The sequence below is a fragment of the Vespa mandarinia genome, chromosome 16, assembly GCF_050613455.1.
Source record: "Vespa mandarinia isolate Hongniang chromosome 16, ASM5061345v1, whole genome shotgun sequence".
Lineage (NCBI taxonomy): Eukaryota > Metazoa > Arthropoda > Insecta > Hymenoptera > Vespidae > Vespa > Vespa mandarinia.
In genome coordinates this window covers 3,930,772-3,947,500 of record NC_140825.1, presented here as the reverse complement: position 1 = coordinate 3,947,500, position 16,729 = coordinate 3,930,772, and the positions used below count along the sequence as shown (strand labels likewise).

The 16,729-nt window shown below is 38.3% G+C and overlaps 1 protein-coding gene across 4 annotated transcripts in view; it reads left to right on the top strand.

The window, feature by feature from the left end:
* hth (Meis homeobox homothorax) overlaps window positions 1-16,729 on the top strand; it is a 380,579-nt gene that overhangs the window by 105,470 nt on the left and 258,380 nt on the right. For all 4 annotated transcript variants that reach the window (XM_085662034.1, XM_085662033.1, XM_085662032.1 and 1 more), the window contains one exon: window positions 5,995-6,124. In XM_085662034.1, coding sequence (XP_085518160.1) covers window positions 5,995-6,124 — 130 coding nt within the window. The remainder of the gene's footprint in view (window positions 1-5,994; window positions 6,125-16,729) is intronic.

Sequence of the window (16,729 nt, the reverse complement as noted above, 5' to 3'; positions counted from 1 at the left end):
TATATTTAATTCAACGGATCGAGAGAAAAAAAGAGAGAGAGAGAGAGAGAGAGTTTCGTAGTATTAAAAAACGAAAAAAAAAAAAAAGAAAAAGGAAAGGAGAAAAGAAAGAAAAGAAAAAATATCCAAATAAATTTATCCATAGATCCATTTTATATTCACGGCAAAATAATCTTCCCCGATACACGGTGACACAGATTTGTATTTGTAAATACGACCTTAGTCCCTTAAAAATATATAAAACTTCTCTATTACATATACATATAAATACATACATGTATTTTCCACAAGCCCTAAAAGCAGACTCCCGTGGAGCACGTCCATTGACGTAGAACACGGTGGACCGTATGAACGAAATCGTTCTAACGTTTTATACAGGTTTTATACGGTTTAATAGACACCGGGAAGAGAAACGAGCGTTTCGATAAATTTATGTATTTATATATATATATATATATATATACACACACATACACACACACACATATATATATATATCGTTTGGCCCTGATCTAGAGACGAAAAATCTTCGTGTAAAAAACAATAGCGCGAATTGCGAAAAAAGTCGACAATTTTTATTGACAGGGAACAGGGTCCGAACATACGGGATTTCATATTTATGGCGAACGGGATCATTTCAAAACGGAGTTCCCGTTCGTCCGTGAATACGAACGACGTTTCACGTTCATGTGAAATGGGAGCCTTCTAAAAGGTACGGATCAGTTTTCTCTCTCCCTCTCTCTTTCTCTCTCTCTCTCTCTTTCTGTCTATCTGTCTCGCTCACTCTTCTACTCACCACTGGTTCATTGCCACACTTTTCTCTCTCTCTCTTTCATTCTGCCTGCTCTTCCTTCCCCACCCCCTCCCTCTTTCCCCTTTCGCGCGTGCTCCGTTTCTCTACGACCGTCATAAATTTGTTTCGTTTATACGACCGTTTTAAAATCTTTCGCCAGTCAGGTGTACATCTTGTTAAAGGGCCCAGTCCACACACAGGTACCTTGCACGCCACGTAACACGGGTATATATTGCACGCGCGTAGTTCTCTTTTCGACTTCTTTAGTTCCTTCATTTTTTTCTTCTCTCTCTCTCTCTCTCTCTCTCTCTCTCTCTCTTTTTTTCCGTCAAACCATCTTCCCTCAACTTTTTCTACGATCATCAACGGAATCCATAATTTACGATCGATCGATCTTTCACTTCCATCCTTTGTAAGTAAGCTTATAAACCAAAATTATTACGTAGAGGGTTACTTAGATTGTCAAAGAATTTGATCTTTGTAATCTTTTACAATTCGAAAAATCCTTTTCCTTCTTATATCCAACAGAGATCAAAGATTAAGTTTAATCCAGGTATTGGAGAATTTTAAAACCTGATTGATTGAATGGATAGATCAAGAGGGAAGGGATTGGAAGAAAGAGAGAGAGAGAGGGCAGGGAAAAGAGACCGGAGACCCGTCTTCCTTCTAATATTTTATGAACGAACGAATGACCCTAATGTACGAATGAACAATGACTCTTTGGTAAGATTCTTCGGATAGAAATTCGTAAGGCGAATAGAATTCCATTACGAAGGAAAATGTAAATATAATTGTAGCGTGCTGACATAACGGTAAGATAATCCGTCGAGCGGAGGCGCTGCCTCCGCAATAAATCGTAATTTATGATCCCTATATGGCCGGCGGTATCGTTGAGAAATTCAAGACCGAGAGACTTCTGTCTCTCTACCTCTTTTTCTCTTTTTCTTTCTATTTTCTTCTTCTTTTTCTTCTTCTTCTTCTTCTTCTTCTTCTTCTTCTTCTTCTTCTTTCTTCTTCGTTTCTCCGCCTCTCGAAGAACGGCAAAAGACGTAGAAGAATCGGACTCCGTAAGCAATGGGGTTCGGTTTTGGTTCGGTAAAAATGATGTTCTTCTATTCGACTATACTTTACGTCTCCTTCTTTTTCCATTCCTTCTCTCTTTTTCTATTTATATCTATCTATCCATCCATCTATATATCTCTTTCTCTCACTTTCTCTATCATTCTATCGTCTATGATTCCTTTTTTAGATATTATTTTATTATTCCAACGATGAGACAGACACGTTTAGTTATTTCCTCCGTTTCTCCATATATTCTCCATTTATATATATATATATACATCTTTCGTGCGTGTATATATATATATATATATATATATATATATATATATATGGTATTGAAAGTACCAATAAATTAATTGACGAGATTTACGTATCTCGGTTGTAAAGCAGTCAACGACTGCTAATGCCCGGCTACTAATTACATAATAATTATATGGCGTTACGTTACGACGACCAATTAATACGTACGTAAGTCATCTCGTGCCGATTCTTCTTCTTCTTTTTCTTCTTCTTCGAAAAGAGAGAAAGAGAGAGAGAGAGAGAGGAATAGGGAGGATATGGAAAATAGCACGGAAGAGTTGATTTATTGTTCTTCGAACGTAAACTTTGTAAGTCCAAAGACACAAACGAATAAGAAAAGTGTTCTCCAACTTTAATTTTATTTCGAATCAATCGTATTTTTTCCATTTCTTTTCCTCTTTCTTTCTTTTTTTTTTTGTTCTTCTTTTTGTCTTTTTATTCCTCTCATTTATCTTCTACGACCATACATTACAACGTGATGAATTAATTATCTAAGTATCTATTATATTTCTCTCTCTGTCTCTCTCTCTCTCTCTCTCTCTCTCTCTCTTTCTCTCTCTCTCTCATTCTCATTCACTCTTTCTCTTTCTATCTGTTTCTCTTTCTCTGTCTTTCTCTGGCTTTCATACGAGATCAAAGCGCCATGAACCGGAGACTTGTGAGCGTGTGTATGTGTGTGTGTGTGTGTGTGTGTTTGTGTTTGTGTGTCGGAGTAGAGCGCGTGCTCGGTGCATCCGAGGCGGCGCGAGAGAAACGCGATTATAATTTATTGTCTTGCTTCGAGGATGACGGCGGGCGCGCGCCGGTTATCCTTCTTCACGTCGGAGAATTAGGACTGACGTTTAGATCCTCCTCAGTCTCTCTTTCTCTCTTACTATCTTTCTATCTTTCCTCTCTCTTTCTCTCTCTCTCTCTCTCTCTCTTTCTCTTTCTCTTTCTCTTTCCTCTCTCGCACAGACACACAGACACACACACTTTCTCTTCCTTCCTTCCTCACGTTCGAAAATCATTTTACTTCTTCATCGTTTCACAATCGTTTAAATCTTTTTCCCAATAGACTCAATCATCGTTTCGAAATTCACAGTTTCGAATTGAAGTTCACGATCGAAGGGATCGATCGATCGATCAATCAAGTACCGCCTTAGAAATTTTCTTCGACTGCTCGAACAGTAGAAGGAAACGGCATGCTCGTACGTTCGTAGGAACGATGAAAGTATTAGATGCGGGCAACTGATTTATTTTAAGGGTCCAGGTTCATCAGACATCCGGTTTGTCGAATTACTCTTTAAGAGAGCCCGTAGACACGGAGAGTGGCAGATAAAAACGGAGGCGAGAGGAGACGACGAGATGATGGACCAAAAGAGAGAGAGAGAGAGAGAGAGAGAGAGAGAGGACCAACGAGGTGGAACGAGATCACGTAGTTTTCTATCCATCTCTCTCTCTCTCTCTCTCTCTCACTCTTTCTCTCTTTCTATCTATCTATCTATCTATCTATCTATCTATCTATCTCTCTCTCTCTCTATCTCTCGCGGTCAACATGCCCGCCCGCCCGCGCGTTCTCTTTCTCGCTCTCACGCTCGTCCGTCGACGACGCGTTAAACGTTTATCATTGCATCGACACAAGTCACGCGGTGGACCCTACTGTCCACTTAAAAAACGGCGATTCAGCGTTTAGTAGGAAGTGACGTCAGCGATGGAGGCCCACCGTAAACAGTGCCGGATAATATAAACCATACGTATGTTTGGAGATAACGTGAATCTTATCATCGTCATGACATTATCACTTTCTTCTCTTGATCATTTTCTTTATTAAACGTTCTTGATCATTCATTTTGGGAGGAAATTCTCTAATGATATATCAAATGATTTATTTCGTTGATCATTTATATAAATTTCTCTCTCTCTCTCTCTCTCTCTCTCTCTCTCTCTCTCTCTATCTCATACGCACACTCACTCACTCTCTCTGTCTCACTCGCTCTCCGTTTTGTACTCTATTTTCGTGGCTCGAGGTAGGACCAGTTGATCGGCGTATCCGCATCCGCGTGTCCTTTCGTCGGAAGGGCGTTTAGATTTTAAGCAGATGCGAGAGGGGACATGGTCAACAAAGAGAGAGAGAGAGAGAGAGAGAGAGAGAAACAGAGAAAGAGAGAGAGAGAGAGAGACAGAGAGAGATGGATAGAGATTGTGTTCGTCGATTATCGCGAAGATGACGAGCGTGACAGCATGTGGGAGTAGCTGTCAGTCATTGTTGTTCGTGCAGACGTGATACCGTCTCTCGGAGATTCTCGATCGGTGATTCTCGATCGTCTTGAAATCCTTACCCTTCGACCTCGATACTAGATCGAGAAACGTATATATATTATATATACAGGATATTGATCGTATCTACTCCTTCTTTCTTTCTCTTTTTCTTTTCTTTTTTCTTTTTATCTTTTGATTTCATCTTTATCTCTTTTTTTCTTTCTTCTTTTTTTTTTTTCTTTTTTTGTCTTTTTATTTATTGGAACTACCATCGAGACGAATTTTTATTTCGGAAGGTCTCACGAACAGCCATCCACGACACGATTGGGAAACAAAGCGAGAGCTCGTCGCACGATCGTTATGAAGGATCATTGAGACGATGAGACTGCCGGCTCTCTCTCTCTCTCTCTCTCGCTCGCTCGTTCGTCAAGTTGGAGCTCTTATAATAACACTTTGGAGCATTCGTGGAGCGTCATTGAGAGCTCGAGGACTCGAAAGTGTCGGATTGGCTTAGATCAATGTGTGGCCTCTTACTCTCGTGTCGTTGAATACATTGCATCTAACAGCGCGCGCTCAGATCGCGAGCGATTTTAATCTTGGGAGGTCGATCCTTCCGCTCGTGCATCGCCGAATAGAAAATCAAAAAATTAAAAAAAAAGAAAGAAAAATATAAAGTAGAAAAGAGAGAGAGAGAGAGAGAGAGAGAGAGAGAGAGAGAGAGAGAGAGAGAGAGAGAGGAAAAAATAAAAGAAAGAAAAATTTCCTCGACTAATGGACACGTCTTATAATATTCTCGAGAAAAATTTTGTTACTTTCTTAAACGTAAATATATCGAAGGAAGAGCGTATCGTTGAACAAGTGTGTATGGTTATACCCTCTTCTACTCGTCGACCTTCGATAAAATCCGTTGATTCGTAAGATGGACGCGTACGACGACAGGGTCCTCTCGAATCACTTATGCCAGGAGCATTTTCGTGCTGAGCTACGTGTGCTCCGTCTTTAATCGAGATCGAAATCGGTCGGCTCGTATGGTCCCCATCATCAATGGCCGAACGAACATACTCCTCACGTACGAGGCGTGCGCATCTCTCTTTCTCTTTTTTTTAAGGCGCTTTCAAAAGAAAAAAAAAAAAAAAAAAGAAAAAAAATTCCTGGCACACGTTTCGAGTACCGGCGACGCGGGCGTTTTCGAAATAATTTCTTTTTCTTCTTCTTTATTCTTTACCATTTTTTTTTTTTTTTTTTTTTCCCCCAATCGCGTACGAACCACTCACGAGTCTTGTCATTCAATCCTTTTTCCTCTCTTCTTCCTTTTCTTCTTTGATTCTTTTTTCTTTTTCTTTCTTTCTTTCTTTCTTTATCCTCCTCTCCCCCTAATCCTCCTCAACGAATATCTTTCGCTTTCATTAATTCATTCCAACGTTTCGATACATTATTTTCATGAGAACTTCGCTTTCATACGAGAAGAACTTATCGGTGGAGAATGAGGCGTGTGGTGGGAGGTGTCGAGCGAAGGGAAAAAATTTTGCACAAATTTTGAGACAATCATGGAATCTCTATATCGTTCGTTTTTTTTTTTCTTTGTTATTGCTCTACAGAGGCCGCCCTCCTCATCGCTTTCCTATCCTGGTGCGGGCGGTAACGATGATGCACGTAGTCCTGGAAGCGGTGGTACACCCGGACCACTCAGTCAACAAGCACCTACCAGTTTGGATTCCTCGGACCCCGGTAAGTACTGTTCAACATTTTCTTTTTTTCCTTTTTTTTTTACATCGTAATCAAAATGTTGATGTCTATTAAAATTGCTCTCTTTCTTTTTTTCTTTTCTTTTCTCTTAAATCATTCGATCGAGGAAAATATATATTCATGACTGTTTAAATGTAAAAAAAAAACTTTCGATCGGAGTTTAGGATCGATGAAGCCGAAAGTAGGTCTCCCTTTCCTTTCTCTCTCTCTCTCTCTCTCTCTCTCTCTCTCTTTTCCTCTTTTATTTGTATACATATGAAAGAGAATGAGAGAGAGAGAGAAAAAAAGTGGGGGAAGCGCGATGACTCGCGAACGCGACCCAACGACGATATCACGCGATGAGCGACGAGTCGATGACAATCAAGACGCGGATCGTGGAGACACCCACGGACCTTCTGCACGCCCTTCAAATTTTACGAACACGCGGGCCCGCGCGCGCACTCCTCGTCACTATCAAAGCTAAAGGCTTATGCCGAGACTAACGAGCGAACCGTTCCCCATTGGCGTAGTCCATCGTTCGTTCGGTAATTTTCATTGAAAACGAAAAAAAAAAAAAAAGAAAGAAATACATGCATAAAATAAAATGAAAAAAAAAACAAACAAAAAAAACAGAAAAGCAAATGAAAAAAATACGTCCGGAAAATTAGCACGATTGGTCCAATGATCGGCGCGAATCTTAAATCGCTTATATCGACTATTAATATTTTCAATTGTCAATGATATTGATAGACAGATCCTAATGATTTATATATATATATATATATACACGTATATTTTTTTTTTGCTTTCTTTTTTCATATACGTTTTCTCTTTCCTTTTATTAATTTTTTTTTCTCCCATTCTTCCTTTCCGTCTTCCTTTTTCTCTCTTTCTTTTTTTCATTTTTAAAATTTTTTCTTGTTTTCTATTATTGTCGAAAGAATAAACTTAACGTCGGTAGCAATGACAGATCACGCCAATGGCTATGCTCGGGTTCAGTCAGTCACCGGAGGGAATACAAGTTCACGACATCATCCCATAAAGATTCATTAAGGTCCGCCGTCTCTATATTCGCTCTGTCGTGCCAACATTATAGAGCCGCGTTGCGTGCCAGCTCGGCGAAGCGTGCACGCACCGACTAGCAAACACGTAAGCGTGCACGTATACGTACGCGAGAGAGACAAAACGGTTGATCAATAACAATCAAAAGCGAGCGTTACGTTAGCCTTAAATACGTACACGAGATAAATAGAGAGAGAGAGATAGAGATAGAGAGAGAGAGAAAGAGAGAGAGATAGAGAGAGAGAGAGAGAGAGAGAGAGAGAGAGAGAGAAAGGAAGAAAGAGAACGATACGTTTAAAGCAACGTCGTCGAGGTTGCGTCTTTGGATTTATTGTTCCCGAGCAGTTTACACGAAGCGAGAGCTAATTCGTGACGAGATACGAATCTCTGCGAGAAATCTGTCGCGGTTTGCACTCTTGCTTCCTCCTTTTCCTATTCTCTTGCATCGTCCTATTTGTTCTCTTTCTCTCTCTCTCTCTCTCTCTCTCTCTCTCTCACTCTCTCTCTCTCTCTGTCTCTCTCTTTATCTCATGGAACGCGCGCTCTCGTCCGTATATGTGTGTTATGTGTGTTCACACGTGTATATGTGTATGTGTATGTTTGTGTGTATACACCATTCGAACGACGTTTTCGCGACTCGTTAACGAGCGATAATCTTAATTTCAGTGCTCGTTCTCTAGGAGGAGGCTCGTTAAAATCTTCGCTTCGAAGATTCGAAAAGAACTCGAGAGAGAAAGAGAGAAAAAGAAAGAAAGAGAGAGAGAGAGAGAGAGAAAGAGAGAGAGAGAGATTTCGTTTCTTTTGAGATTAACAACTTTTATACCGTTTAGTTTATTCTCTTCGATTTTAAATTTACGATATATATATATATATATATATATATATATATATAAATGTGTTGTGTATAATCTCTTGCATAATAGGAATCATTCGTGCATACGCGTAATTTGTTAGCGAGATCTGACACCTGCAAGGACTTGTGTTTTGCGTGGTTTCACAAACGATTCGGCGATTTACTTGGCGATTAGTCTACGGGATTGTGCATTCCATTTTTTTTTTCCTCTTCTGTCCTCTCTGTCTTTCTTTAATTCTCCTCTCTTTCTCTTTCTCTCTCGCTCTCTCTGTTCGTTCACTGTGTTAATTTAATAAACGCGCGTGTATTCACGGACGAGTGCAGGCGAGTTCCGTTCGTGACCAGATATCGATCTCAACGCGAGATCATTCTCTTTCTTTCTCTTTTCTCCTCGTGGTTTGGTTTAGCACGGTTTCGCTAAGCATACCTTAGCTAGAAAGTGCACAACTATGGTTGACACGCGCGAGATCGTGAGAAAAAGAAGACGAAAGAAAGAAAGAAAGAAAAAAAAAAAAAGAAAAAAAAGGAGAAAAAAAGAAGAAATGGGAAATTTTGATGCTGTACTTACGACGTTAACAAATACGAGAATGCCATTCTCAAGAATCTTGATTTTTTTAATTTGAAAACGAGTAGAATATATGTATGTAGTTAGATAGATAGTCAGATAGATAATATACCTATTCACTTTTGAAATGAAATATTAAATTTATCGTTTAATAAATTAATTATATTTTAAACAAGCTTGCAATTATATCTTTAACGTGCTTACGTTAGATATCGCATTGAATTAATTCGCATAACGAAGCTAATAATGTACGTGTAAAAAAACATGAAGTAAGGATGAAGCAAAAGGAAAAGAAGAAGAAGAAAAGAAAACAAAAGAAAAGAAAAGAAAAGAAAAGAAAAGACAGACAGACAGACAGACAGACAAACGGACAGAGAGAAAAGGAAAGAAAAAAAAACAAAGGAACAGAAAGAAATAAATAAATAGATACTCTCGTTTATTCGGAATGAATTAATAAACGACTACGTCTACTGGCATTAGAAATAACGCGAGGAGCTCCACCCACGGTCGGTGGAATAAATTTATCGTAGTCGCGAGGAGAAGGAGGAAGAGGAGGAGGAGGAGGAGGAGGAGGAGGAGGAGGAGGAGGAGGAGAAGGAGGAGGAAGAAGAGAAGAAGGAAAAAAAAAGTCGAAGGGAGAGGGATAGATCGAGGAGAAAAATGCTAACAGAACAGGACGATCTAGTGGATCGATTCCCTCGACGGTAAACAAGTTTACGTTGGGCATGCTATCCTCTCATCAATTCTCAATTATAGTATTATTTATATTTTAAAGAACGTCGACGTAAAGAGGATGAGATGGTAAACATCATCGATAAAGGACTTCAATGTGTACGAAAAAAGAAAAAAAAAAAAAAAGAAAAAAAAGAAACGTAGAAACGAATCGAATATCTCTTTTTCTTTCTTTCTTTTTTTTTTTTTTTCTTTTTTTCTTTTTTCATTCTATTTCATTGAAAGTATTCAAGTGAGATAAAGATTAAAATCTAAAAGTTACGTACTGATTGAGTTTTCCATTTTTCGCTTCTTGATTATAATATCATTTCGTATCATTAATTCATTCAATATATTTAATTTATTATTATTATGATTATATATATATATATATATATATATATCTTGTTTGTTTCTTTTCTCTCTCTCTCTCTCTCTCTCTCTCTCTCTCTCTCTCTCTCTCTCTTTTAATCTTAACCTCTTTCTTGTTAATACTTTCTCATTTTTCTCGTCTCCAACGCTCATTAACGTGCCAGCCTGTTTGCGACAAGATATCATCTCGCCCGAGCCCTGTCCACTTTTTCGACCAGGCCCAAAACCATCGAGTGACAGTCCCAAAGTCGACGAACCTAATTTGTATTCCGTCATCCGTTAACATCGCCACGCTTTCGAATAATTTCGTGGTTCTTTTCATGACGTCAAGAATGCCACTTGCGTACCTACGATTATTCACTTTTTACCAATCCTAGGAAGAATTTTCTTTCGTGTTATATATATATATATATATATATATATATATATCGTCCTTCGATATTGCAAATCAATTCTAAACTATATATATACTGCATAAGTAGGTACTTTACCTTTTAACACGCGTCGTGCCTCGTGACACATTCATTTTCATTCCGTTTATCCGATGACGATAGTGTTTTACTTTTTCTATCTCATTTCATCAACGATAAAACTGACATATTTTTTCTCTCTCTGTCTCTCTTTCTCTCTTGCTATATCATGTAAATATCTATTTACTTTATGAACTGTTACGTACATTTTTATTATTCGACTACGAACGAATCGTAGAAATTTAATTTTATGCGAACTCGACGAAATTTTTCTGTTTTTTTTTCTTTTTCTTTTTTTTCTCTCTCTCTCTCTCTCTCTCTCTCTCCCTCTCTCTATTTTTTTTTGTAAGTAATATCAATGCCACGATAAAAATAAATATGTATTTGTTTTTCTTTCTTTTTTTTTTCTTTTTGCTTTTTTTGTTTTCTTATGGCTCTTTTTTTCCTTTTTTTTTTTTCTTTTTCTTTTTTAAAAGAGCAAAAACGTGTACGGATATAGGGACATTAACATATCCGTGTCGCAATCGCTCGGGAATAAACACGTTGCCGGTTGCTCCTCCTCTTTGAAGTATATAATAGATTCTATCGCGTTCAAATAGAATCAATCGATCGCAATACGAGGTTGTATCGTGGGACTGACTATGTTTATAGTACACATTTGATCCATTCTTTTTTACCGTGGCCTTATCTTTTTGAATAAACATTGTACGTTAATGCTCGTACGCTATTGTTAATTCTAATGAATATTTATTTTTTATAGAACGAATATATACAATTAAAGCGTGCCTCAGTATATTTAGATACCAATCAATCAATTTTTGTTTAGATCACGTACGTTCGTTTATCATCGTTAATTGATTATAATTTGTTAATTAGCTTCTCCGATAATGATCTCTCTTTCTCTCTCTCTCTCTGTCTTTTTTTTCTCACTCGCTCTTTTTCCCTTAAGAAATCGATAGGTTTTGTAAATGGATATCTCAACATTGTAGAAAGCAAAACGGACGTCACGTAGGTTTCTCGAGAGGACAAATATTCGCCTCTCCCACGAGCACTCTCTCTCTCTCTCTCTCTCTCTCTCTCTCTCTTTCTCTTGCTCTCTCTTTCTCTTGTTCTTTTTTTTTGTCTTCTTCCTTGGATAGTTCGAAGCAGATCGGCCCTCTCGATTTGCCGGGAACGTATCCTGTCAAGCGAGCGGCTGCGGGGACTGTCGGGACCCTTCGTAACAACCTTCAACGTTGGACTTTTCGTGCGAGCGGAGATCCTTAATCGACGGTTCGTCGACACCGTCTCTTTCTTGGACAGAAAACGAGAAGAGAAAGAGAGAGAGAGAGAGAGAGAGAGAGAGAGAGAGAGAGAGAAAGAGAGAGAGAGAGAGTGTGAGGAGGGACCAGAGAAGATATCCTCTGGTTTCTGACAACTATCAGCTCTTACCGAGGATGGAAAGAAAGGGAGAAAGAAAGAAAGAAAGAATGAAAAAAAAAAAAAGAAAAAAAAAGAAGAAAAAAGAAAAAGGAAAAAGAAACACAGGAAAAAAAGAACGAACGAAAGAAAGAAAGAGAGTGAGGGAGTGTGTTAAAGCGTGTACGGGGACCAAAGATCACGGAGAATTCCTGGAAATCGGCATATGTGAGTGAGAAAGAAAGAGAAAAAGAGAGAGGGAAAGAGAGAGTGAGAGTGTGAGGGAAGGGATGGGGGAGGGGGAGGGAGAGAGGGAGGAAGATAGAAGTAATGAGGCTGATTCTCTGTTTTCTGTGTTTTCAGCGAGCCGGCCGTATCGGTCGGTTATCGGTCTATGCTTTTTTTTCCCTCTCTTCCTCTCTCTTTCTCTCTCCCTTTCTCTCTCTCTCTCTTTCTCTCCCTCTCTCTCTCTCTCTTTCTCTCTTTCTCTGTCTTTTTCTTTTTCTCATTTTTCTTTCTTCCTTTCTTTCTGTCCTCCCGCTCGAGCAGCATAATGAGGCCTTCATGTCGTGAACTTCTGCGCCTTGTACCCCTTCCCTCTCATCCTTCCCACCCCTCCCCGTAACCATCCTCCCCCTCATCCACTCATCCCCTTTTTTTCCCCTATCGACGAAGGGAAGCCCAAAGGTCCTGCGTAAAATCCTTTCTGAACACGATTGCGTCGACGTTAGATCTCTTTTATTGGCCGCTTAAAATCTCGCGTTTACGTCGACGTCGGCGTCCACATCGTTTTCCTTCGATCGTTATCTTCGATCGGTATGCGTTGATCTTTTTCGATCGGCTACTCTCTACTCGGCCCGTCTCTCTCGTCGTCAACACCACCCTCATCTCTCCCTGTCTCGCCGCCATCTTCTTCTTTACCGGGTCGGGGGGAGGGATTATTCATTGAAATATAGGTCCCGTAAATATCTGAGGAGAAAAGAAAAGGAAGAAAGAAAAAAAAACGTAATATCAAAAAGGTTCTCCATGTAGTTGTTTCGACGACGACGACGACGACGACGACGACGACGACGACGACGACGACGACGACGACGACGACGACGATGAGCATGACCAAATGAAATATGAACGAAATATCTCTTGTTTTTTCTTCTTCTTCTTCTTCTTCTTTTTTGCCTCCTTTTTTATTTTCATCTAACGCGAGAAAAAGAAAAAAAGAAGAAAGAGAAATCGTTCGATCAGAGTAACCACGACATCGAAGTTAATTGGCATGTTAATGAATAATAAACTTGCGTCACTGGCGTATCAGGGCGTATCGATGACTCGCATGACGGTCGATAGCCGGACATGACAGCGGGTGGCACGCTCATTAATATTACTGTTTACTATGTTTCTAATCTCTTTCTCTCTCTCTTTCTCTCTCTCTCTCTCTCTCTTTCTCTTTGATTTTTCCTCTCTTTTTCTCTTTCCCTCTGTCTCTCTCTCTCTCTCTTTCTCTATGTTTCTCTTTCATTTGAATCAAATCGTTTCTTAACAAACTCGTAGCAACTGTTAGGGTTCATTGATTTGAATAATTTGCCCCGTTATCATCTTCCTCGCTCGGCGTTTCTCGGTAAAAGCTTTTCTATTTAGAAATAGAAGTTTAAACTGGAATTTCTTTTACGAGGAAATCGAAAATAGTGATTGTATTATATACAGCTTAACGTTATCAATCGTATTATATCGTCTTAGCGTTATATACCTTTATTTTTCCATCATCGACACGCTCGATAAATTTCTTTCGTCATTTAAACAAAGAGAGGCTGAGCTAAGCGTACGACTAAGCAATACTTATTTATTTACTTACTTATTTATCTATCTACCTATCTACCTACCTACCTACCGTTCCTTTAAACAAATCAAGTTACTTTCTAATTTGCGTTAATTAAATCCTATATATGTATGTAATTCGCTAGTCAGTAAATGTTCCTTCTTATCCTCCTTTCCGTGAGATTATTAAGGCCATATATACATATACATACCTATACATGATATATATATATATATATATATGTATGTATTATTTATATAGTTACATATATATTTTTTTTTCCATTTCTCTCTTTTTTTTTAATTCCTACTTTTTACGCTCGCTCTTGTGTCAATTGCACGCATAAATACAATAATGTACCTATATACATACATACATACATACATACATACATACGTATATATCGAGATTATTATTTATCGACGAGCCTTTGCCAAGAGAGCGGATTTCAAAATTACGTTCCGAGCCCGTCGATTCATCGGCATCCTAATAAATGTCGCTTATTCCGCACGATTTAAAAATAGTCGTAAATACTGCATACCTACCCTTCGTTTGCTTTCCAACATGTATGCACACATATTGGCGACTAAAGAGAGTGAGTGAGAGAGAGAGAGAGAGGAGAGAGACGGCAGAGTCGCGAGAAAAATCAATTAAGCGGCTTATGTGAAATATCGACGCAATTACGGGCGATTGCCAAATCTAGCCTGGGTATCGGTGACCGCATTATCGACCGACTCGTACGTTGTCCCACCCGCCCCCTCCCTCCTCCTCCTCCTCCTCCTCCTCCTTCTCTTCATCTCCTCTTTCTCTTTCTCTTCTCTTCCACGTTGATTTCGAGCACGATTTTCACACACTTTGCTCCGTTCATTCCTCTTTCCTTCTTCTTCTTTTTTATTTTTTTCCTCTCCTCTTTCTTTTATCTTTTCTTTTTTTTTTTTTTTCTTTTCTTAATCTTTTTTTTTTCTCTTTCCCCTTTTTTTCTTCTCTCTTTCCTTTCTCCAATCTCCCTCAGTTTCTTCCAAGCGGTATTACGTTATAAACATATAGGTAATCGACGAACGTTTAAAAATCGAGAATTATTTAGCGTAGTATTTTACGATTTCATAATTATCTATGTCTTATTATATTGCGTTAGAGTGTTTATTCGTATGTACAAATGTGTACCTGTACGTATGTGTATGTTTATATATACGTAATACGCTATAGGAGAACGGTCGGACGGAGTCATCGTCTTCGTCGTCGTCGTGTTATAATCGATTGATGAGAAAAATCGGAGAAAACAAAAAAAAATAAAAAAGATGAGAAGGAAGAAAACAAAGAAAAAGAAGAAAGAAAGAAACAACGAAAAAAAAAAAGTGAGAGAGAAAAAGAAACAGAAGAAAGATAGAAAAAGAAAATGCTTGCGTTTCCACGAGTATCCCGTACTTTTAACCCGGCGCGATTTAAATGAAATAAATGATAATCAGAATCTGGGCATAATGAATGACCCGTGACGATCACTCGTCAATCTCGAAGTTGAAAGAAGAACGTAGAGAAATGCCGATGCATTGTGTTAACCAATGTAATAATGAATGATGTTTCGTACTGTCGATACCGAAAAGCTCTTTGGGATTATAACGTGTTCGATGGGATATCAATGATATTGTATATAACGATGACATATAATATGATATAATAACGAAAAGAAAAAGATTGATTAGTCGCAAGTGTATCGATTATTTTTCCCTTTCGATTTAAATACGCATGTACATATATATATATATATATATATATATATATATATATATATATATATAGATATAGATATGTGATAGATATTATACATTTATTTATGTACGTATTTAAATATCTCGAACGTGTTTCGAGATTTCGATAGATCGCATGATCAAGAGAGATGAGCTAACTTCCTACGAATAGTCGACCAATGAAATTTTTTTTTCTCGATAGATCGCGTGAGATGCTCGCGTTTAAAACTGACCGTCTTGAACGGACGGACACTAATATCTCTGTCTTAGGGTTCTCGGCTACGAATCCGAGAGACGAGCTTCTTTTCCATCTTCTTCTTTTTCTTCTTCTTCTTCTTCTTTTTATTTTTCTTATTTTTCTTGTTCTTGAAGCTCGTTCCTCTTGAAGAAATACGAGACGAGATCTCGTTCTCGCGCCAAAGGAAACGCCGTTTCCGCGAGGCTCTAACGTTGATTAACACACAATGCGATTTGCGATCGAGAAGAGAAGAGAAGAGAAGAGAAGAGAAGAAAAGAGAGGAGAAGAGAGAGAATGAGAGAAAGGATAAAATGAAGGATAAAGAGAAGGAGCTCGAGGATGATGCAAATAACTCGCGTTCGCGAATCGCCTACGTGATTTCGATTTGTTGTAACAGATAACACTCGGAAGACGCCTTCCTCGTCACGTTTAGATGCCATTCGCGGCATCTTTGAACGCGCCGTACGCGTTGTCCCACAAACTCCAGGATATATCCAACTAAAATATATATTTATTATCTATGATTATTATGAATAAACTTGAAAATTTGATGATATTTAATATCGATATCATTTCATCTACAATATCTTTGTACGTGGATATCATAAATGTTTATAGTATACACATATGTACATATATACAGACGCATACGCATATATATATATATATATATATATATATATTTATATACGAATATATGAATGCAGAGAGTATTTCGCGTATTATCGATAGATCGAAATTTAATGACATTAATATTGACATATAGATAGATATTGATAGATATTAATCTCTAATTATAGATATTACCGATAGATATCGACATGCACCTGCGATGATACCGAATATACCTACCTACTAATCGTATATACCATCTCGACATATCGATATTATCTCTAATAATTATCGATATTTATCAACGCGCGTACATACGCAGCATCTATGGAATGTATTAATCTCAGTTCTATTATGTTTCTTTTTTTTTCCTTCTGTTTTTCTTCTGCTTTTCTTTTTATCTTTTTCTTTTAACATCACATAAAATCATAATTTGGAATATGTATACATATTTATGTATGTATCTATGTATGTATGTATGTCGGAAACGGTCACGATCTAAAGTTCGTGGTTATTTCGTTCCGATTATAGTTGAGCACCGTCGCGCTCGACAGCTGTTTAAAGACGCGAGATAACAGAAGCCCGGGGGCACCCTCTTTCTTTCTGTTTCTTTCTCATATGCTATGGGAGCTTCGCGTGCGTATCGACGCGCGGTTTATATTTTTTTAAAGTCGTCATGCCCAAATGGCTCGCCGCTTCTTTGATTGTCTTCTCGGAACCATCGAGATTTTTTTTTCTCTTCTCTCTCTCTCTCTCTCTCTCTCTCTCTTTC